This window comes from Thunnus thynnus, chromosome 15, assembly GCF_963924715.1.
Source record: "Thunnus thynnus chromosome 15, fThuThy2.1, whole genome shotgun sequence".
NCBI classification, from domain to species: domain Eukaryota; kingdom Metazoa; phylum Chordata; class Actinopteri; order Scombriformes; family Scombridae; genus Thunnus; species Thunnus thynnus.
Window position 1 is genome coordinate 18,373,626 of NC_089531.1, and position 24,619 is coordinate 18,398,244.

Here is a 24,619-nt window from a genome sequence, read left to right on the forward strand (position 1 = left end):
ATATTCGATATGCAGGTAAAAAATGCATCTCACTGAAACATTCCTGGGTAATTGTGTCCTCACATTTAGCCTAATTGAGCGCGATTTATCAGTAGCACAATAACAGTAGGCTAATGTCTGTATGTCTGTTCATGTAATGCTAAATCAATAAGGATGAATCTCAGTAGCTTTGTGTAAAGGTCAGTGTGAAGGAAATGTAATGGAGACGATAGATTGAGGAACATTCGAAATAAACTCCTCCTTGGCGAGCTGTCCCATCAGTAATATCCTAGCATTGCAAACTCACTACGCTGAAATGTCAAGCTGTGAGAGAGACCTTTTTGCTAAAATATAAACTGTAATATAGCCTGAATATTGTACAGTGTCTCCACTATAAATCCAGCTATTGAAGTAAAACTTGGGTCAGATTCCAGTGTGTGAATGAATGGCCGGGACCTTTACGCTGTGGTCACCAAAGTAAATTTCCTGTTTATGGATCTTTAACATTAGACAGTGTTATATGCCTCCTTTGAGTTTCCATCTCCAGGTTCTTCCGCCATCACTCCTCACACCACCAACCCAAACCCTCTTACACACACACACACACACCTTCCTTGGCCATCTCCCAAGGGGGTCAAACAGATTACTACGGGCGTTAACCCCATCGATCTGCTCCAAATGGCCTCCAAATGCCAGGAATTAGATTTCAGACTGGGGCAGAGGGAAATAAAGTGCTGTAGTATTTCTTGCTGCTCAACTTGGGAGTTAAAGGTGCAATGTGTAGAATTCAGTGGCATCTAGTGGAACAGACTTGGCAGACATAGAATATAATATTCTTAAGTATATTTTAATTAGTGTATAATCACCTGAAAATAAGAATCTTGTTTTCATTACCTTAGAGTGAGCCCTTTATATTTACATAGGGAGCGGGTCCTCTTTCACGGAGACCGCCATGTTGCACCGCCATGTTTCTACAGTAGCCCAGAACAGACATAAACACTAGAGAGGGCCTTCCGTGAGTTTTTGCCGCCACCGTAGGTTCTCCTACATGGTTGGAACGGGAGGGGGAGGGGGATTCAGTCGGTTGCAATCTGCAACATCACCGCTAGATGCCACTAAATCCTACAGACTGGTCCTTTAAGTGCTGCTATACATTCCTCATTGTACCAGTTTTTCTTCAGAACTTATTTATGTTTCATATTTGTCTGCATTTATACCTTATTTAGGGCATGTTTCTTGGGTAATATTTGGATGTAAGCCTGTATCCAAACCTCTCAGTGACTGCTTTGGAATCCCAGAAAAATACATAAATATCTCAGTACTGTTGAAAAAGGATATGCAGGAGTAAATGGTGAAATAATGAAAAAGAAGGAGGGAGGGAGTAGCTCATGTACCAGAATAAAATGACTTAAGCAAAGATTCAATAATCAATTAAAAATAGCCTGAGATATGATATCAGTTGTTTTTCTTCCATAATTGATGGACTGTAGGCAAATCTGAAGGGCACTGTGCAGCTGCTGAGCATCATAGAGCGCCATTGAATCAATCTCACGGTCATGAATTACTCCATTGTGGGATTATAATAGAGGGCAGGTTTATAATACTGGTTGACTTGGCATTATTAGTGCATGCTTAATGTCAGGCTAATACCTTTTCACTCTTGTCTTTCTCTCCCTCTATTCAACTGCTTGTTTCTTCCCTTTCTCCCACCCTCACCTTCACTATCTCCATGTCTTCTTACTCTTTGTGTCCCATTATATTCTGCTGCCACGCTCCCCTTTATCCCTCTTTGTCTATCTGGCATTAAGCTTTACAGCGTCTCCATAGCTGAATAAGTATTGATTAATGTCTGAGTGGTTGTGCTACCTAATGAGAGGCTAAATATAGCCATCGCTACACCGGCCCTGCCGCGGCCTCCTCCCTCATTTAGCACACAAAGTGTGGATAGTCACACCGTTGGCATGACAACACACCGGTCAAGGCTCTGTGAGCAGTCACAACAGATTGTGTGCATGTGTGCCCGGCAAAAGTAGGAAAGGATGAATGGGGGCGGAGGGGTGAACAGTGAACAAGAGAAGAAAGGAAAAAGGTGGATTTTTTTTTTTGTTTGTTTAGCTTTGCTTGAAGCTGCTTTGCTTTCTCTTTATCTCTGTGCTCTTTTCTCTATGAAAAAGATGGAGGTTCCATGTTTGGTCATTTTTAATTACTTACCTTAACTTCCATAGTCAGTGTAGTCAGTGACTGCAGGTTATGAAAATGACATACTGTCTATGACTAGAGCTAAAACAATTGATTGATCAATTAGTTGCTTTTCTTTGTTTTATGTGATGGTAATTTTAGACCATTGTTTGGACAAGACAAGCTATTTGGAGATGTTGCCTCGGGTTTGAGGAAATAGTGATGGGAGTTTTTCACTATTTTCTTACATTTCATAGACCAACTGATCATCGATTCATGGAGAAAATAGCACTTCTCTGTGTGGTCACAGAGAACCCTAGCTTAGCTTAAAATCACATTCTTGCACGTGCTCGCATGCACACACACACATGCGCACGAATGTCGACTGTTGTTGCGTTTCAAATGCTGTAAAACACTTTTATTTGCTGCAGGGGGGGAGTGAGGAACATAACCATTCTTTACCACCTACGCTACATTGTCAGTCTCTGTAATAAATCAGCTTAAACCTGCAACATCACCAAGGTTTATTGTACTCAGGTTGACAAGTTTAGTTGCCCACATTTCTTTTCTGTTGCATGGTAACCAACTGAGAGACGCAATCCTACCAACCCACCTTGTTATGGCCAGCTGGAGAGAAATGAATGATAAGAGTATGCAAATGGGATATCTTCTTTAATAGCCTGCTGTTTTATTCAGCTGTGTGGCCAGGATAAGGAATCCCTACTGTGTCTAATCACATCTTCTCCCTCTCATTTCACCTGAGGCATATCCGCAATCTAGTCTTATTTTTGACTGGCCATACAATATACATTGGTCTCTACCAGCATGTACAGGGGAAAAGTGTGTTTTTTACTAGTGGCTGGTCTTCTACTTCAAAAATAGAAAGACATACACACAATATGAATCTAATGACTTAAATCTCAGCACATGATTACATCTGACTGTGGAGGTTTGAGTGCAATGCAGGAGATAGCTGTACCAGTGCATAGTATGACTTGCAAGGAACTCCTGTGCTCCTGACTTTAACTTACACAGCTACAGTAATACATTAGGGTTCAAGGACTATCATACCGGTCTCAAAAAAATTGAAACGACAAGATAAGACCACAAGATGAAACTCGTGTCAACCCCGCAGCCATGACGCTTGCACGCTCTTAATAAAGTTACCAACAGATCAAAACATACAGTCCTATTCGATTTTCAGTTTTTCAATCTACGCTGTGGAGGGCCCGCTGTGCTGTTGTTCAGTGGGAAATCTCATTCAGTTGCCGGCTGATGGCTAACAAGGTCAAATGACTCTCCAGATGAGATGGACTGTGTCAGAAGGCACAAACACACACACACACCACCTGCCATTCAGTCAGTCGGTCCATCTATCTATCAGCTGCTCACAGGAACACATCCTGAATTGAGTGTGAATTGAGTGGCAATAATAGAGGACCGAGGGGGGAAGTGTTTACTGCTGATAGGAATATCATTACAAACTGTGGAAATCAGGGAATCACAGCAAAACCAGTTAGCCAGTTCATGTAGCAATCAATAGGAACCTACACTGTTTTTTTTTTCCCCTCTCTTCCCTCGTCTCTCTCTCTCTCTCTCTCTCTCTCTCTCTCTCTCTCTCCCTTTCACACACTCTTTTTCTCCGGTTGCTATAGTGACGTGAAATGGCTGCATTCTGTAACATTGGATCAGAGCGGGGGCCCTCTCCTGCAGTCTGTGAGCTACATTGTTTTTACATGATGGTTTCAAAACACGTACACAAGGCTGCAATTATGTTAGCATGTGCCGCAGTGCTCGGAGAGTATTACAAGTTAAATGTTATTTAAATGTCACATCATTTTTCAAAAACAGTATACATTATAGTGAACTGACACTGTTTTGTTTTTTGCAGTGCATCCGTAACGATATGTCAAAGTACAACGACCTTGTGAGCTCAGCAGTTTTTCTCGTACAGTTTTTAATTATTAATTCTTTGACTGACTGAATGAGTTTTGACTATTGCCCTCATTTTGTCGACTGATAACTCAAACTATCAAAAATGTTATAGTACTTACTGATATAAACTTAACAGATATACCCTATAATTTAGCATAAGGTCTCCATGTTTAGATTTGGGGTGTAGGGTTTGCAAAGCAAAATTAGCAATCTGCATCTTCTCTTGCGAGCTACACAGGAACCCAAAAATAGACTGGAATATCTAATGTTGCCATTTCATATCTCCTCCTGTATCCTCCCTTGTTTTTGCTCAACTTTATTCCTAAATTAGAAATAAATAAGAAAATCTGCGATTCATCCTGGATTTCTTCCATGGTGGTGAATCTTCTCCTTTTGAGTCCCAATTTTAGTTTCACCAAGCTGTAGGCATACGCTACATAGCGGCTAATCCAATCACTACACCCTTCTCCGCTGCTATATATTGCTCGCGGGAATTTTTGGGTCTCCCTCCTCATATGACTCTACATTTTTTCCCTTTTCCCCTGATTTAACATAAAAAACTAATTGTAAAATGTCCGTTTTCTCTCTCTTCCTTGTGTCTCTCTGTCTACTTCTTCTCCCCCTTTAACCTCTCTCCCACCACCACCTAAACCATCTCTTTCTGTGTCTGCAGTGTGACAACGCCAAAGGACTGAGGGCCTTCTTTGATGCCATATGCTACGGTCCCAAACACCTGATGATCTTTGGCGGTGTCTGCCCCTCTGTGACCTCCATCATTGCAGAGTCCTTGGAGGGCTGGAACCTGGTGCAGGTAGGAGAAGTTAAATGTCATTTATGGTGTGTGTGTGAGAGTGTATACAGTATGCAACCTACAGTATATATGAACGGCAGACAGTTTTAGTGGGTAGACATGCTGGTCTGATGTTTCTTCATGTTTCTGTGTAACTATCAGAAAACCTTAATTTGCTACTTAATTGAGTTTCCAAAAAATTCATGTCCCTCAGTTTTGTGGTGTGCAGATAGGTCCTGGGTCCCAACTCATGGCTTAATCCTTCATTAACCTTGCCAGGGTGAATGACTAATTGGCATTGCTCTAATCCATAGAACCCCCCCTTCCGTTTTACAATCAGAGAACAGAGTCAAAATGGCTTGAACCAGTTAACCAGTGTCAGAAATCATTTGCTAAAAATTTGAGCTTGACTTCCAGTCATGGACATGTATATGAAGGGAAGCTTATGATCAAATTATGCTGTTTTTATGCAACACATATGATCTCACTGACAATATGTTTTTTTGGGTGTTTTGTCATTAGTATGAGATAATAAGCGTTACTCCTCAGGCAAGTCGATGGTTTTACCAACTAGATATTCATAAAATAGATTTCATCATTCAATTACACTCTTGCTTGCTAAATGGCATCTGCTGCCATTAAATTAGTAGAGCTGTATGATTGCTCACTGTGGGCATTAAACACCACTCATTCTTCCACTCATTTTGAGTTACTGCTTGCACTTTCTTTGACTATGTACTGTACTGCAATACCAAAGAGGGGAAATGCCTGCTTCCAAAGAATACATTTCATTTGCGGCGAACCCTACAAAGGTTATCGGGCGCAGATAAGAAAGGATTGAAGCTTGTGCTCGGGAGAGATAACATAATTCAAGAGGCTGCATTTTGAACTCAATGTCACATTACGTGGCATATTTCTTCCGCTTGCAATTACTGTGAATCTGCTGCTTTTCATGTTCCTTTTTGCACGCTGTCTTGTCAGGGTCACTCAAGAGTGAAAAGATCGGCAGGATGAGGGAATGAAAGGATGAGTAATCTTTTGTTTCTGTGTTCGCTTCCTTTTGATGGTAATCATTTCGGTCTAGAAAGAGGAGTTCAAGCCATCGTTGAATCTTAAGTGCTCTTAAGTATTTGTCAGTGTGGTGTGTGTGTGGTTTGTTTTTTGCATGTACGCATGAATGCTTGTGTGTCTCTCTGGATGTCTGAATGCTCCCCTCTCTATTTATTGGCTTGTTTGGCAGTGATTACCTGTGAGAAGTGCAGGAGCAATCTTCTGCTCTGCAGATCACTCTGCCTGGTACAGTGTGTTCTCCAGAGCACTTGAGCTTACCAACCAGACTCTTTTTGCCATCAATACACCGACCAACACCAACAAAGTCATGCAGGTCTGATCCGAAATACACATTCTGAAGCAGCTTGAATACTAGACAGAAAATGATTGAGGGAAAAATGTAAAGGTGAATGACTGAGAAAACACCTAGAATGTACTGTAATGTGTTTAAAGAATATGCCGTAAGAATACACACTTGAATCCGACACCAAGGGTAACTGTCTTTGCTGTTGTCTGAAGCAGCTAAATTGCTTTTTTTTTTTTAGACCAGCAACATGTAGGTGCAAGGACACTCTGGTAAAAGATATTTTCCAATCAGCTTGCTGTTCAGCTCAGTGTGGAGATATATTACATGTTGAAACAGAAGAGATGTCTATTGAAGTGCTGCAATGCATTCTGTCATATTTGACATCCTTACTTAGATCATAACATCATTACTTATCAAAGAGCTAATGTGTTTGAGCGTTACTCTGTAAACAAATGAGTGTTTATTCTGGATGTGCATGTGTTTTATTATTGTGTTTAGCGATGCCACAGAATCAGGAGATTTGGTTTCTGAGGTGCAAGATGTATTTCCAGAACCTGAGCTACATCTTCATCAGAGAATGAGTCACCAAGCAGCTATAATGTGCACTGGAATCTGCAGAAAGAAGCATCACTGTATGTAAACAACACACCAGATAGCTTTTAGTTGTTTTATAGAGCTTAGATGCACAATATGGTGTCACTTAACAGATATAAAGGCTTCTACATTTGATGCAAACTCATTTTATTGTATAAATGAAAAGGGCCTCTTTGTTCCTGTGTACCTTTCTGTTTTGTTATTATGTACTTATTGAGCTGGTCGGTGCACTTGAAGCTGTTGGCCTGAACCTCTCTGAGCCCATTGACTTTCATGTGTTCCTAGTTGAATGTGTTTACAGTTAGTGTGGCGTGTGTGAATCCCGGACATGCAATTGTGTAGATGTGAATGTGTTTGTATGCAGTGTTTTCATGAAAGGCACACACACAACTCTCTGCTTTGACAACAGCTGTGGTGGGAGACCATTAGCCGACGCTCCTAGCTAGAATCTGTTTTTGTCTGACAGAGGCAAAGGAAAAAAGGAGTGAAAATAAGGACGTAAGAAAAGCAGGAGCTTCCCCGAACCGAAGAGGTGACAGAGTAATACAGGAAGAGGGGAGGATGCAGGAAGAATTATTGGAAATTCTGAATCCTACACAGCATTAAGCGGGAACGGGAATCTGTTTTTTTTTTTTTAAACTGTGAATTCTTTCACCCTGTATATTTATTACCGAGCCCTGGCATCCCATCTGCAAGACTTGAGTCGGTGTGGAAGGGAAATACAGAATTTTCCATGGTGATTTTATGGGCCAGACTTAACAAGCTCATCATTTCCACATCAAAACAGGGAGCTGGCAGATAGTATCTACAGTAGAGATAGCTGAGAGAACAACCACTCCTGGAAAAAGCTTAATCATACACCCATAAAAATAGCTTTCAATCAGTGTTGATGCCTAATGAAGTCAGCTTTGAAAGGCTCAACAAAAATAAACTCCCACTGCGTACCCGTTCATTATGTTCTATGCATACACTTGAATACAAATACTGAGTAGGTTTTAGGAGGGTTGTATCAGTGCAGATAGTTTTGTACTATAAGCAAATGGCCTTTTTTTTATTCCTAGCAGGTGGTATAATGTCTTAAAATAACTGCATGCTGAAACCTCCCAAATAAGATGTGATACAAATACTAATTATGAAAGATGAAGGAAGAATTAAAAGAAAACGCAAGCAAGAAGCAGGAAGCTCTCTCTGGACTTCTATGACCTGAAAGACGAAGGGTCAAGTGACCAAGACAGCTGAAAGCATCAGTAGGCTAGTTTTTGGTAGCCTTGCTAGCATGTTTACTTGTACTGCAGGAGAGGATTAACATTGAAGAAGCAAATCAATTGTCCAGAGCAAATTAGTCAAACTCTGGGGAAAACACAGTAAAGCTTGTTAAACAACAGGTAGTGTTTCTTTCTTGCAATGCAAAAACTAAAAAAAAAAAAAGAAAGAAGATGATTATGAGAAAAACAAAGACTTGTAGCGAGCCAACCGCCCTCCAAAATATGACATTTTATCCATTATAAATATTCATAACTTGTCATTAATCAGATTTTGAACACCACATTTAAGGATCCTGTCTAAATAAATTACTCTCCAGCTTCTGTATTACAGTTCTATTATCACACAGTTTCCCCTCACATTACTTTAACGTGTGAGTTTATCACCCAGCGGAAGATTTCCACCAACTCTGTTCAGAATATGTGGCTGAAGAAATACCAGATAACAAAAAAAGGCACAGGTTAATGCCAAAGAAGTAAAAAAGACAACAAATGTCATTTTCAATACTCATGTCCTACTGAAATGTGTCCCATTATAATATAATAAAATAAAATAAAAAACTCATAAGACAACATGGTAGGAAACCCTCAGCCAGTGTAGTCTATAAGATAACAGCACATACAGTACTCCACAAGCTAAATCTTGCTTTAACACACAGTAACATACACTGACCAATGCACACACACACACACACACACACGCACATGCACACAGATGGCATTACACACTTATCAGTTTGCTAGCAGCATATTGTTAAGCTCTTTATGTACTGTACGAGGATTGATCTGTTTGTCACACGTTGTGATTCTGACTCACGTTTCGCGACGCCGCTGAAAGTTGTTGTCGACCTCCTTTTCCTGGACAGCTCTGCCGCTTTGTGCTTCTAGTCAAAATGTGTAATGCAGCGTACTTGTGCTAAAATGACTGCCCAAGCAAATTAAAATGGTGGATAAGAACGCTACCAGGGCCAATGGACAGATGGTGAGGAGCGGATTGAGGGAATGATGGAGTAATAGACAGATAGGAGCAGACATAGATTGTAATAGCATAAAATTGAAATTCAAAGAAACGAGGCAAGACGCAGCTGTGTTTGCGAGCTGCCATCAGCCACAAATGCCACTGATTGCTGTGTTTTTATTTCCGCAAGACAATGAATCTTGAAGCCATCCTCTTGGCAGCCATCTTGGTGTGTGATTAATCTTGTGTTCTCCTCACCATGATATTACATTATTCCAGAGAGCATTTGGCCAGCTTTTTAAATATTTGCTGGCACAGGTATCTGTGCCCGGTCAACACGCTGCACTCTCTTTACTCATATTTTTTTGGGACTTACGAGAGGTCCTTTTCTCCTCCACAGCAGTGGTGTCTGTTTTCTGTAAATGGCTTATTGAGTGCCAGGAAATAGCCCCCCCCCCCTCCCGCCAGTTGCTGGTCCCTTCTCACTCACCAATTAGGCCTATCAGTGGTGGCACTGTTCATTTTCAGCCACGTCAAGTGTGTAATGAAAAATTATGCTTCCCGATCATTTTGCCTCTTGTAATTTAGAAGAGAAGAAGAAGACAAGAGAGCGTTATTCTCACAAAATTGATTTGTAGAGGTGAATATTGTAGAGGGCAGGTTTTTTCAATATCATGCTTTTATTTTCTACACTGTTTAACAACATGAAAAAGAAGCAAATAACTTTCAAATATTGGAAAAAATACTTTCAAAGATTTACTTGATCCATATAGATGCATAATACATTTTGGAAATAAAGACTAGAAAATCAGACCTCTCTGTTACTTGTGTTAGTTGAGATATTTCCTGGTGTCTTGTGCCTCAGTGTAAAGTGTGCAAAACTTTATCACCAAACCTCTTGATTCATTTATCTTTTAGGGACACTGAATAATGAACCCAATATTTAGGAGGAGGAAAAAGTGGCTGAGCCTTCTCAAGGTATTATGGTCAAGACCTCTACATAGAGCTATTATTTACCTGTATATGAGGCCCATTTTTCTTCGGCACTTGCTGTATTGATCGTCGATGCTTCATTAAACCAGGCAATTTAGGGACAGGGAAGTTGCATCGCTGCCTCCTTCCAGTGCAGCATTCTCTTCTTCTTCTTCTTCTTTTTTTTTTTGAAGCCTCCACCAACTCTTCAGGGTCTTCTTTTTCCTATTTTCTTTCTCTCACTCTCTGTGAGTGCTACACTGGATGCCTTCAATAAAACATGTGATGCCTAGCACTGCAGTATTCTGCCTCACTTACGTCAAATCCTGTGTACCGTATCAATATTTCATGACTTAAAAAGTTTAGGCTAAAATCTCAGAGGGCGAGGGCAGGGATGGTGTGAGCATCACAATAGATCTTCATATATTAATTTTGTGAGTAAAGATGAGGTTGCACGACTTTGTGCCGTGTGTGTTTGTGTGTGAGTGAGTGCGAGTGTGTGCTCGGGCAAGTAACCTGCCCTCTAAAGGTTTAATGACTCCCCAAAACATACATATTTGGTTGCATGCACATATAGTCTTATGGATTCATGACCTCTCTCTTTCTCTCTCTCTCTCGTCCTGTAAGTGTGACTCAAGACATGGCCGTAGGGAAAAAGACAGGATGCTTAAGAGTAGCAATTAGGCCAGATTTTCATACTGTCTCAAAGCTGCTGGGCTGGACCCAGGGGAAACAGGAAGTGGTGTCCCACACTCTGTCTCAGCCAGTTCACGTCTGGATTAATGCTACTTCACAATCCGGCTGGATAAGCACTCGATGTCACTGTTGGTTTTTTTAGTGGTTTGGGACTCGCTTCTGTGTGCTTGAAAAGTGAGTGAGGGGGGGATGTCCCTTTTATGGGTTGCACTCTTCATAATTTCTGGGACACGTTGTTGATGTTGTTAAACATGGCGAATGTTGACATTTAAAGTAGAGCTCATTCTAAGACAAATGAGCCTACTGCACAGAGGACTTCCTCTTAATTGCAGTGTTTTCTCATCGAGCCTGTCACAATTTCTCTCTTCTTGCTGGAAGCGAAAAAGAGGCAGAAAGAGACTGAAAGAATATTAATTATATGCTATACTGTGCATTAATCAGGCTTTTTTGTAGTCATGAATGCCGTCTGTACTTGCAGAATGCACCAGCATTACTGTAAAGATGAGCTCGCACTCGCTGTTGTACCTATTTGCAGTGTTCAGCGTGCGCCATTTGACAGGAAACACAGTAATTAGCTAATTAGCAACATTTGTTGAATACAGCCCGTTAACAGGTTGTAGCTGTTGGTGTCACGTATTGAATAAACATGCTAGTTCATACGCACTCAATAAGAACAAGAGCTCTGACAGAATCTCTTTTTGTTTCTGCTCTTCTGCAAGGAAGTGGAAACAACAAATGGAAACAGTCTCTCATTCTTTCTTTTTTTTTTTTTTTACCACCAACACATCTCTCTTTGACACCAAGGTCTATGAGACACATTCAAAAGGAATACAAGATGAATACATGGTGAATTCCACCCTTGCATTCGAGTACTATCGTTCCCCCAGTAGTTTTCTGAAGGAGGGCGAGTAAAAAGAAAATCCGTGTGTCATACTTACGCCACTAATGATGGTGCGGGACGTGCCAGCCACCAGCAACAATAAACAAATGAGACACATTAATAGTTCAAGCTTGTTTTTGATGTTTCGCACAGGGACTTTATCATACACACCCATCTTGTGAAGACTGTAAGATATGTTTTTTTGTGCCCCCAAATCCTGGTTCTCTTCCCGTTTCTCTCATTCTCTTTTGGGGTTTCCAGGCTTTGATATTCCTTATTTAGGTCATAGAGTCCATAGCACTTTGAAGAGCTTGCTGGGTATATACAACTTTTAGTTGGAGATGGAAATAAAGCTTTGAAGAAAACCCTATGATAAATTGAATTTGTTATTAATCTCTGTCAAATGAAGAAACACCTCAACCCCATCAAATTTATGCTGGTGCTCGTAGCCTTGAAACTCTTAACTGCTTGAAGGAGGATTATTAATCTCTATCTAAAATTAATTTGATTCAGATGCAGGTTGACCTGGCTTTACTTTTTGAGCCTAAATACATCCTCTTAATCAAACTAATGCATTTGCAATTTGACTCAGGCTACTGGACAGATATTCTTGCATTGAAGAAGAGTTGAGAAGAAATTAGGAGAGAAAACATGTAAGAGAGAGAGCAGGAAAGAGTTTAAATGAGGGAGAAAAATGGGTTGGAGGTGTAGAAAAAAAAGGGAACGGAGTAGGTAAAGATGCAGGAAAACATGAATATAATTTACAGCATGATGGGGTGCTACACTGAATGATAAAATTGGTTCCTTACATATCAGCTCAGGGATAATAACAAGTGAAGTGTGAAGAAAAGGAACGATTGAGTGCAAAGAAGAGAAAAACAAAAGCAAAACCTATCATCTCATAAATGTACATTTGTGGTTAATCAGTGGTTCCCAACCATTTTGGCATGTGACTTGTTAAAATGAAGCAACTTTTCACCAAGGAGTAATGTTTCTTTGTCTTATTTGAATATTCATATTGGATATAAGGATGCTTTTAATGCACATATGGGCATGTGAGTATTGTTTAAAGACTCTTTTAAAGGTGGAGTCAGTGATTCTGGAGAAAATTAACATTTGAACTAATACACTCCTCCCTTCAGTGCTCCTTCAGAAGCTCCACCCCTCAAATTCATGGATGCACAAGGTAATGACACTAACGACTGGGCTAGCTGACCAAAAGAGAAATATGGCGGAATCCAGAGCGATGGGACAGCTGAAGAGTAGCGATGCCACGGTGAGAAAATTTTCCCACCGACTAATAAACTTGTGACAACTGCTGCTGATTGGTTAGAATAGTGTTGTGTGGCTTAGTCCGAGCCACTTTGTTTACATTCCCATTTACAGAGGCAGGTCTGTGTATGACAGGATTTTTTTTCAGCGCACACACAAAATGGACAGCTAGCAGACCGTGAGTAGATATTCGCTGAATTTGACAAAAAATGTATTAGATTAGAATTGCTGAATACACCTTTAAGTAAACTAGTTCTTTTTAGATTATTCTGATTACTTCAAGGTCTTCTACAGGTCTTGTTCACCCTGATTGAGTCTGTTTCTCTTCTCACTGATGTTTAAATAAGCTTCACCTAATCTACATGACCAGTGATCTTTTACAATAACCCCAAAAGACGGCTGCTACCCTGCTTGCCTTCATCTCTGATTTTTCCCAGTATCGGGACATTTTAGAATCACAGGGCCGAGTACCTCATCGACCCAAAAATTCGTGTCGGAAGTGAGCTTGTCTGAGGCCAGCATTAGGAGGATCCTTTGAAACGATATCAAAAACAAGGGCGGACTCGGCGAGCAATTGGACATCAAAGAGTACCCGGCTCCATTACAAGCCATTAAAACCATAACGGCTGCTTGGAAAGAGTGAAGCTTAGAGGATCGATAAAGGGCAGTTTAACTGTCTGACACAGCTCACTAATATCTGAAACATCAACTCCCCTTCGGAGAGAGACAGAAGAAGAGACAGAAAGGGAAAAAGAGATGGATAGAGAGAGAGAGAGAGAGAGAGAGAAGATGAGAACAAACTTAGAGAGAGAGAGGAAATGCACTGCTCCTCCTTGTCTTCCTTCTCACTGCTGTACATTATATATGTACATGTACATTAGTGATCTAACTTGATTTACACTGTAGATTGGCCATTAGGATAATTCATATTCTAAATACACACCATGTACAGAGAGATACACTAGCGACAGGAGAATAAGCACCACACTTTCAAAGTAAATACCAGTTTAACTTGAAATCTCAAAATTTTACTGTACAACAGTTGTTGTACAGTAAAATACTATTCAGCTATGCACATGGTGGCTGTGTTTACCCTAATTATACCAGCTACACACTTGCCTATACAATTTAGTACATCAAACTGCATCCATCTTTAAATTGATCAAAGTGTTTTCCAGGCAGAACAGCTTGATTTTCCACCTCCTTACTTGATTAAATTCCTTTTCCTCTTTGTCACTCTCTTTTCTCCCACACGATCCTCTTTCGCTTTATCGGGGCATCAGAATGCGGAAGCGTTAAGCCTCCTTGAGGTTGATACTGAGCTCAATGCTATTTTCATTCCCTATTGGTGCAGTCATTGAATACCTCTCTTTTCAGTCTGCGGCTGCAAATGGAACCCAGTACGATAAGTCATGTTAAATGATAATGTCTTTCCAGCTTCAGGCCACATCAATGTAGTCGGTAAAGACATTATCACAACAGAAGTTGACATACCGTAAATACCGGAAGAAAACTGAAATTCTGTCTTGTATGGGTCTGTATGTATGTGCATATGCATGATTTATATTTTATAGTGACATGGCAGTAACCATAACTGATGAATGCATTAGGAGAAATGTCCTTTGCTAAACTGAGCTCCTTCTCAAAAGTTGCAGTATCTTTATTTACAACACAGTGATTTAGTTGTGTTTTTCAATGTTTTTTAGACATTTTTTACTGGAACATAAACAGCTGCAAACAACCCATGTATAAGGCTTATCATTATTCATTGTATGGAATTTCTTACTCTGATTTTCCCTGAAAAATGCAAGATTCTGTAATAAGACTTCTTAAAGATTGTTTTAAAGGAGCAGATTGGTTAAAACTGATTTTTACGTAGATTTCTGCTTTAAGGAGACACTTGTCACTTTAGCTCTTTTTTTTTTAAAGGCCAGTTGCAGCTCAGAGTATGCTTCTACCAACTGAACATTTTGAAAAAAAAATGTGAGAAAATGCAAAAAAGCTGATGATTATGCAAGTCCTTCATACTGTAATATATTATCAATAAAAGGCAAGGGAAATTGTATTTTTCAACACAATTTTCACCCAGATTTTCACATTATTGATATATATACTGTATATGTATGTGTGTATATATATATATATATATATATATATATATATATATATATATATATTTTTTTTTTTTTTTTTTTTTTTTTTAAATCTGACCAGTTTTTAAAGAATATTTTGAATAATGGGATGCCTGTGCTTATTGTTAAGAGGCACACCATATGATCGCCTGGTTCTCGTTTCTATCCAGAACATGTCATTAGTGTTGGTGACAGTAATTCACGGAAATCTACATTTGTAATTTATTAAAATGATATGTTGCCCCATGAAGTTTTCTCTTCCAACAATCTCTAAACAAAATATATTTTCAGGCTCAGGTGAAATTTTTTCCTATTCAGAAGTTGTCATGTAAGAGATGGATTCTATGTTAATTCCATGCATACCTTTGACTGTTACACCTTTTCCTAAATTGTGGCCGGTCGGTAAATTAGACTTGATTTCCACAACTTATTTTCATATTCAGAGACAGTGAACAGTAGGAGAACGGCTTCTCCCCTCTTGAATCCCAAATCCCCCTGCCAGTTGGCGTGCTCTTTGAACAGCTGTGCCACTCAGGCTCAGACTCCAGCAGACAAACAATTGTTCAGATGGATAAATGAACATGCCCATACACGCGCAGATGCAAAAGCAGAGACGTGCTCTTTCTAACATGTTTCTCTTGCTCTATGTCAAATCTCTCTCCTTCTCTCTAACCCTCATTCTCCCTCCTCAATCTCTCCTGTAACAAAAGGGCTTTTCCTTTTCAAAGGGCCTCGGAAACCCTTGGGCACACAAACTAGAAATTGCTATAATTGTCAAAAGAAGTGGCGAAGTGTTTGGCACGAGGAAGTCTCATATTCTAATTATGCTGGCAGAGATATGGGCTTGTACTGTTTCAGAGCGCAGAAAGACATGGCTAGGAAACTATTTTCATGAATAGTCATAACATGCTTTCTGCTGCATTATGATATGTTTATAGTGTGACATTTGTCAAAAGATTTCTCCTTTATTTGTGTTGCTGCAGAATCACATTTACATGTAAATTGAGAGCACGATGTGCATATTCAAAATGACAGAGCAGTTCCTTCATGTAATATGAAGATGGAGGTTTTCAACTGACATCCTTTAGGTGTTTTATGGGTTTGTAAGTGGAACCATTACATCGTTATACACCAGGTCCATTATGACTCTGTCCTTATAATCCCAAGTGAAATAGTGTACATAATGTGTACAATACACATTAAAATGCTTTATTGAAAAGATAACACATTTACAAGAGTGTGTGCCCTTAGCTAACATTGACGTTAAGAATATCTATATTTTCACATGCAGATTGTTTCTATATTTGCAACATGGCAGCTGCTTGAAACACACCCTGGTGACTTTTGTTTTGTGTAATATTAAACAGAACATCTTGAGGACTACAACAAGCATGTTGCTTTACAGTATGGTCCCTAAATCTGCACATGCTCTTCTAAATTAAAACACATTGTAAGCCCAAACAGTGTGTATAATGCTCCACTATGAGCAAGTGTGAAATACACACTGTAACACTAGTCATTAGATGAAACTTGTTCTGAAATGTGTTGAGTATTAAGTAGTATTTGGGCTTGTGTTTTCCTGAATAGCTTTGAGGACACAGCAAGGGGTTTCCAACTTGACAGACAGCCTATATGACTCACTGTGCTTTGGGTTATGTGAAGTGTGTTTTATATATAAATGTCCTGAGATGCAGGCAGCACGGCACAGCTCTGTTTAAAATTTTAATTCAAACCTTTTAGTGGTTTGCGAGCAGTAGGGCCTGAGAGACAAAGCAGAGAGCAGAACAGCTAGCTCATTAGTAGAGAGTGGTATTTGTCTGTCCTTGAACCTCTCTGTCTCACACAAACGCACACATACACACACATTATATTTGGATATATATATATATATATATATATGGACACACAAAGAGTCCCACAGGTGCAGATTGCAGTAGACTCAAGATAAACACACACACATACACACACACAACAAGTTATACATTCATATACTTATCTGACCACCACTAAACTCCACAGGTTGGCAGAAGAAAAATGGGAAAGTGGGGCAGAATGTCCTTTAACACTGAGCACAGAATGTGCATAAGGTCTGATTTTCCTTATACACCCCCCCACCCCACACACACATTCACACACACACACACACACACTGACTAGGTAGAAGCATTCTCAACTTGTACCAACCTTTAAATATATAAATACCCCTGTGGTATTAAAAGCGAGTTTGTGTTTGACTTGTGAAGTGCTGGGTATTTCTACATCCAAGTGCATCAGAACTGTTTCTTGTCATAGTCTTCTTTTAGCAGTTGCTTTTTAGCTACTGCTGTCTTGTCCATTTTAATAATAAGATTTATAACTCACATCCACATCAGCATACTTTTTACAGGATAAAAGTTGTCGTTGTTGTGAGACATCATTTTTAGGTCTGCTGTAAATTAAATGATTGACAACCCTCTCCTTCCCAGATGGATTCATCTACAGGAACCTTCCTACACCTGACCGGTTGAACAAACCAGTTACTTGGGTGACATTATTAGTTGTTGCCTGAAAAAACATGGAAAACTGGAACTGGAAAACTACTGAAAATAGTTTCTAGATAGATCTAATATACTGTAATAGCTCATAACAATTGAAGAAGGAAGTTCAGGAATATGAGAAGGTTTTGAATGGTCTGAATGGTCTGACCAGAGTGATTAAATCCAAATTGTCCAGTGAATACCATAAACTGTGGAAAAAAAAAAAAAAAAAAAAAAAAAATGGACGTAGCCACCGCGACATCACCCATTGGTGAATTGAATTATTACCCACATCTGTTCATTTTATTTATTTCCCAAATTAAACAAAACACAAAGGATACATTTTGAGACTCAATACAGCATAAGACAATCATTAAGAATTGTGCATTATCCTACAGTACTTTTTTATATGCTGCATATCGATTGCTTCTTTCTTCTACTGAAATATTCATATTCACTTCAGTTCAGTCCAATATTTAATGCCATGACCTGGAGTTGAGAGGAGGATACTTAATTTTCAGTTCAAAGGTGTCCTGTGGTGCTTTCCTGAACACCAGCATTGGTATTTTTGCATAAACTGATGACAATGCTTTCAAGTCTAGTGGTATGAAATCATGCATGAAATACAGGTACCTTGGAATTTCATCACAGTACAAATCCGGGAATTATTCATCTTCCTAAATGCTGATACAGTATCACATTCACCTCACACACCCTTGCACTTGGCCTTTCAAACTCTTTTCTTTATTGGTTAATGAATCTCCCTTTTGAGACAAGATCTATCACAGCCAACTCTTCTGGATATGCAGCATGATATATACAGTATTCCTAGTGCTATATCTCGTGCACAGGAAATCGATATAGAGCTCCAAAGATTCAGTGAACCTAAATGGATTCATTTCATTAAATGAAGCAGATACTGTAGTGTTCATTCTCAAGGATCACTATAGAAGGTTGCGAGGGAGGAGGAAGATTGTGAGATGTGGAATTTCATTGGCTGTGTTACCTGATATTTACCGCTCAATAGGTTAACGCCAAGGGGGTCACTGCTTCCTGCGGCGGAACGTAGTGCATTTTTAAAGAGACAGCACAGACTTACCAGCAGGACGCCAGCTGCCTCCCTCAGTGTTAGGAAACGCACACAAACACACCACCACTGACCTTTAGCTCCAATAAACACCATTAAAAATGAATAAGGACATAATTGAAAGTAACCACTGGCACTTTCTTCTTTTTTTCTCCAAAACACACACACACACACTTAATCTTTAGAAAATCCACACATTATCTGGCTTACTATTTCGCCAATAATAATCTTGACATTTTCTGTCGTGTCATTAAGACACACTGTGAAAACCACACACTGAGTCAAGCCTTTGATGGTGCATGAAAATGTAAGAACCCCCAATTCAAACTTTACACGGTTTATTGACAGCCCAAACAGTGATGATTTATGATTCATTCCGCTTCTCCTCATCTATTCCAGAGCGATTTTTATAGGTTGAGGGAGTGTGCGAGACTTTCCACAGACAACTTGAGAGTTGAATGCTCAGTGGTGTAGCCCCTCCACAGCAGAGGCCAGATGCTATCAGGTGCCATCATTGAAAAATTCAACTTGTTGTTGAGGCTGTTCATTGAAATGAATCCCCAGGCCGGTTCCTGTTTTCTCAGACCTCTCTACAGCATATTTCACAGCTGAAGGTGTTTCATGGCCACCATTCAAAGAGTAATTGAAAATCCATGGCTGATTGACTCAGACCCTTGGTAATTAATTTTCCTTCAGTTGCAGGGCTCTAAGTGCAACACCCACATCTGTGCTGTGTAGTGGTTCTTGTCCCGCACTGAAGAGGTATTGACATAGTTTAGGTCAGTTTCCCACTTGGATGACTATACATACGTTATATACATGCATAAATATACAGTGACACACTTTGTGAGACCTGCTTTTTTGCAATGTCTTTGTGTTGAATGAATTAAGATGAAATATCGTACAGACATTCATCTCAACATCTACTTGATGGATTGACATCTCATTTTGTAAAGACATTAAAGGTCTCCAGACGATTCATCCCGATGACGTTGGTGATCCCCTGACTTTTTCTCTAGTACCACCATGAGATTGACATTTGTGGTTCTGTCATATGTCTCGACAACTTCTGGATGGATTTCCATGTCATTTGGTACCAACATTCATGTCCCCCCTCAGGATGAATTGTTAACACTTTTACAATCCCTTAACTTTTCATCTAACACCATCATCTGGTCAAAATTTCAATTATTGCATGTTAGCATTGTCCGCTCTAAGTACAACCTCACAGAGCTGCTAGCGTGGCTGTAGACTCTTGTCAAACTTGCATTTTCCTGTGGTGCACTGAGGTTATTTCCCTTTGAGGGTGCCTAGTAGGAGGAGAGTTGTGGAAGAGGGTGTGCCGTTGTCAATCCATCATACGATTCCACAGTAATTTTTATAGGCTGAGGGAGTTGAGAGAGACTTACCACAGACAACTTGAGAGAAAGAGAATTCATAGAGGTTATCAAAACACGATAATGGGTCACTGGTGAGTGTGAAATATTTATTTTGTCCATCGCTTGGTTGCCTGAACAACTCCCCCTTCTCCCACATCATCCCTCCACACCATCCATACCGACAGCCTCCTCCTTGAACCCTCTAACCTGCCCTGCTTTCATTGATCTGTCAGGCTGAGAGAGACAGAGCAAGCATGGGGCCTGGATAGATATTTTACTTGGATCAGGTGTTTATCCTGCAGAGGTAAACTTTGATTCCAGGCTCTGTTGTGGCATTACTTCCTTCTTCCCCACCGGCAGAGAACAGTGGGAGTAATCAGCTTAATTGGTATAATTATGGGGTAAGCAGTGAACCCTTGAACACACGCCTCTGCTTTTCTAAACGGATATTTGCAGATTATGGGGGTAAAGTTCTTCTCATCAGCATTTAGCTATGTCTACTTTGTCTGTGGATAGGGACTATAATCTGGAGAACATCTTCATCACAGAGAACGAAGATGATCCATTGACCAGTTCTTTTGTTTAATGGACTGCTTACCAATATATAAAATGAGTAAACAAGCAAATATGACTTATATACAAAAAGCTAAATTCTAAAGTTATATCAAGACACAGATATCTCATCAGTGTTTGAGATAAAACTGCACTCGTCTGGTTGATTTTGACAGAGTGATGCCAGAATCAACACTTTTCTTTTTTTTTGCTTGCTTCTATGTTTTTGCTATCGCCAATGTTCTACCAGGATTTCACATGAAAGCAGAGAGAAGATTGTGGTTTCTATTACATGTTGACGAGTCCTGCCTCATGCGTCAAGTCACTGTTGACTTTTTCAATATTTAATCAAGACCCTGATCTTTCCTTAACTTTAATCAAGTGCTTTGGATACCTACATATTACCATAAAAATGCTTCATCATGCTTTAGTTAAAAGTGCTAAAAGTGAATATTGTAGGAAAACAAATTAAATATGTGGTCAGTGGACATTCAGTATCAAATGTTAACAGGGCAGAATTACGTGTCTTGGTTGGTTTTATTTGCCATAATTTATTAGCTTTTAATTGAGAAATTAGTGGCACGGTGTATTGTATTAGAATAATTTTGCATAAAAAAGTGTCCTATAGATATGTGGATGTTAAAACCAGATGAACTCCCACATGATCTGAAGAAGAACAGATTTAAATTATACAATATATAACACTCATCTAAACCATCTAAAACCTTCCAGTATTCTACCACCTCTTTAGCACAATCTCATTCTGTACAAGGGTATCAGTGCCCTGCAGAAACCAAAGGTTTGAGTAGTATTCTGTCTTTGGTGTCATCGTGCTCAGGGGTCTTTCATGTTACTTGATGTCTGACTGCCAGCCCACCTCAGACCCTGGCCATGTCTCCTTCACAACCCAGGAGATGGAATTTTAAAAATTTACAGTCCTCTTTGAGCTAGCCTTTCGGCCCCTGCAGGTCTCTGGAAATTGAAAAGTCAGAGAGTAAAGAAGAGAGCTAAGGTAAGATGGAGGGAGGGAGGCCATGAAAGAGAGGGCGAGAGATTTCTGTATAGCTGGACAAACTTTGTATTACCCCTATAGCAAGATCGCAACCACCTCTTGTCTCTCTCTCTCTCTCTCTCTTTCTCTCTCTCTCTCTCAAGCATGCTCAGTGGAGTGGCCCTCCACAGCAGAGGCCAGATGCTATCAGGTGCCATCATTGAAAAATTCAACTTGCTGTTGAGGCTGTTCATTGAAATGAATCCCCAGACCGGTTCCTGTTTTCTCAGACCTCTCTACAGCATATTTCACAGCTGAAGCTGTTTCATGGCCACCATTCGAAGAGTAATTGAAAATCCATGGCTGATTGACTCAGACCTTTGGTAATTAATTTTCCTTCAGTTGCAGGGCTCTAAAAGCAACACCCACATCTGTGCTGTGTAGTGGTTCCTTGTCCCACACTGAAGAGGTATTGACATAGTTTAGGTCAGCTTCCCACTTGGATGACTGATATGTACAAATAGACATTACATACTCAATCATGCATATATATACACATACAAATATACATGCATAAATATACAGTGAAACACTTTGTGAGACCTGCTTTTTTGCAATGTCTTTGTGTTGAATGAATTAATGTGTATAGATTAAAGGGGACCTATTATGCTTTACGTTTTTTTGTCGGATGTTCATGTTAAAAGTGGCTGACATGGCAAATAATGAGGTGAATGTAGGTAGAAGTAAACCCTGTGAACAAAAAGTACCAGCTTCAGACTGTTCTGAATGCTTGGTTTCCAATGGTTTATTCTACTTTCAGCCCGAGCCAACGTTGGCTCTTGAGGGATTTCTTTATATGGTCATCTGCCCCATGCACAGCACCTAAGTTCACTGCTCTGCTCAGCTAATATTTCGGCATTTTTCCATTGTTGTGGGGGTAGTCATGCCGAGCCATGACTCCATTACACAGCACTGCAAAGTAAAATAAGTAGTTTACCTGTTGGAGGTGATTGTCTGCAGCTCTTCATCAAACATCATCATCACTGTGGCTGTTTCTGCTTGTACTATTCTTTCTTGTGTTATTTCTAACTGATCTGCTGAACAAATAGCTTCAAATATGTCCATATGTTGTTGTTTCGACCGGCTTTTAACACCGCTAATGAAGCTCTGCTAAATCAGTGAAGAACACGTTTCATAACCTGTAAATCATTCACAGTAAAAGGCTCCCTTTTTCGGCAGTAATTTAAAAGCTTTTAAGTTAAAGTAGTAAAGCAGATTTGTTGGGTTTGCATCGGCAGCAACTTAACACGACTCTTGGTGCTTCCCCTCAGCAGCCTCTGGAAAGCTGGCCAATCAGAATAGAGTGGGCTCATTGAGAGGGAGGCCTTTAAGAGACAGGAGCTAAGACTGCCTGTTAAGAGGCAGAGGCTAATTATAAGATGTAGCCAGTATAAGATAAATAAGGTTTTTTTTTTTAACTGTGCATCATGTAAAGCTATTCTAGCGGAGTCCCAGAATAAAAATATAGAGCTGGAAATGAGCATAATATGTCCTCTTTAAATATTGTACAGACATCCATCTCAACATCTACTAGATGAACTGCCATCACATTTTGACATCAAAGGTTTCCTTATGAGCATATTAGCCTGCTGATATTAACTCAAAGCACCCCTTTAAGTATAACCTGACAGAGCTGCTAGCATGGCTGTAGACTCTTAGGGCTCTATCTTTGTGTCGTCGAACTTGCGTTTTCCTGTGATGCACTGAGGTTATTTCCTCAACAGTAACTAGTAGGAGGAGAGGTGTGGTAGAGGGTGTGCCATTGCCAATCCATCATCGGCAATCTTGTTGCCAAGCATGGCATGGTCCGCTGCCTGCTTGCTCCAAGCAGGTTGACAGCTCAGCACATAGGTGTTTTATAATATTTTGATTACTTTATTTGACACACCCATATAAACCTCACTAAAATCACACAAACCCATAAATGCATAACTCCTTCAGGACCATCCCCTCCCACCAATTTTCTCGTGGTGTCTCCATCCAAAGCATTAGGTAATGCTGGGAATCGACATTTGACAACATGATGTGTTGGAGATTGTTTGGGGTGAATGTATTTGTGGATTATTACCAAGACTGCATTTATGTTGCAATATGAAGATTAAACAGGCAACTATTTTCTCCTCAGGTTGTCAGCATTTTCTTTTGCATGTAAAACATTCAAATCTAACTGAATTGACCTTTAAAAATAATTTCATAAAGAACTTTTATCTTTCATTTCATTTATAGCCTTTTGGTGGTATTAGCCTGCAGGTGGCTATTGTATGAAAGGATGTGATAACAAATAAAATTGGACATTATCAAGCATGGGAAAACACTGTCAGATCATCGGGTCTGAAAATGTCCAGAAAAGTGAATTTAACTTTTCTTGGCAGTAAATGTGAACTTCTGTATATTCACATATATTCATATTTGAAATTCATCGCACATCCCAGATAACAGTAAGTTTCCTCTGAGGAAAACCCTCCATGGGATTTCCAAACTCTCAGTGAGTCATGCGAGGGAAAACACTGTTTAAAGAGGATGAAAGTAAATGTTAAATCACATTTACTTTCATCCCCTTTAAACAGTGTTTTCCCTTCAATGATTGTCACAGCTTCTAACACACCCACCTATACTGATGATAATATGTATGACAATATAATATAACATACTCTTTCCAAGAGCACCCATGATCTGGGGCTCACCAAAATAGAGCCCTTAATATTGTTTCAGCTATGAGGCTCCTGTACTTGGATGCTGTGTATACTCTGGATACTTTGCCACAGTTTTCTTACTTTGCCCTCTCCCCTTATCTCTTTTGCTCCATGAGAAAGAATGATTACTGAGGAATGCAAAACAAATGTGAGAGAATAAGTTAAAATTCAGTGTGTACTATAATTTACTCACAAATTAAGGGCCTAAACCCTGGCACACTTCCAGTCCTACCTAATACCAGAGTGACTGATAGCTAGGTGCTCAAGGTGCCTTCTGCTCTACTGCCTCTCCTTATGGTAACTGAACCGTTGATCAAGAGGGGAAACTTTTCAGAG

The 24,619-nt window shown here is 39.8% G+C and overlaps 1 protein-coding gene across 1 annotated transcript in view; it reads left to right on the forward strand.

Moving 5' to 3' along the window:
- The window catches only part of gabbr2 (gamma-aminobutyric acid (GABA) B receptor, 2), a 194,025-nt gene that overhangs the window by 52,923 nt on the left and 116,483 nt on the right, over window positions 1-24,619 (forward strand). Inside the window, exon 2 of the mRNA XM_067613227.1 lies at window positions 4,766-4,903. Within this exon, the coding sequence (XP_067469328.1) occupies window positions 4,829-4,903 (75 nt within the window). The 5' untranslated portion in view covers window positions 4,766-4,828. The remainder of the gene's footprint in view (window positions 1-4,765; window positions 4,904-24,619) is intronic.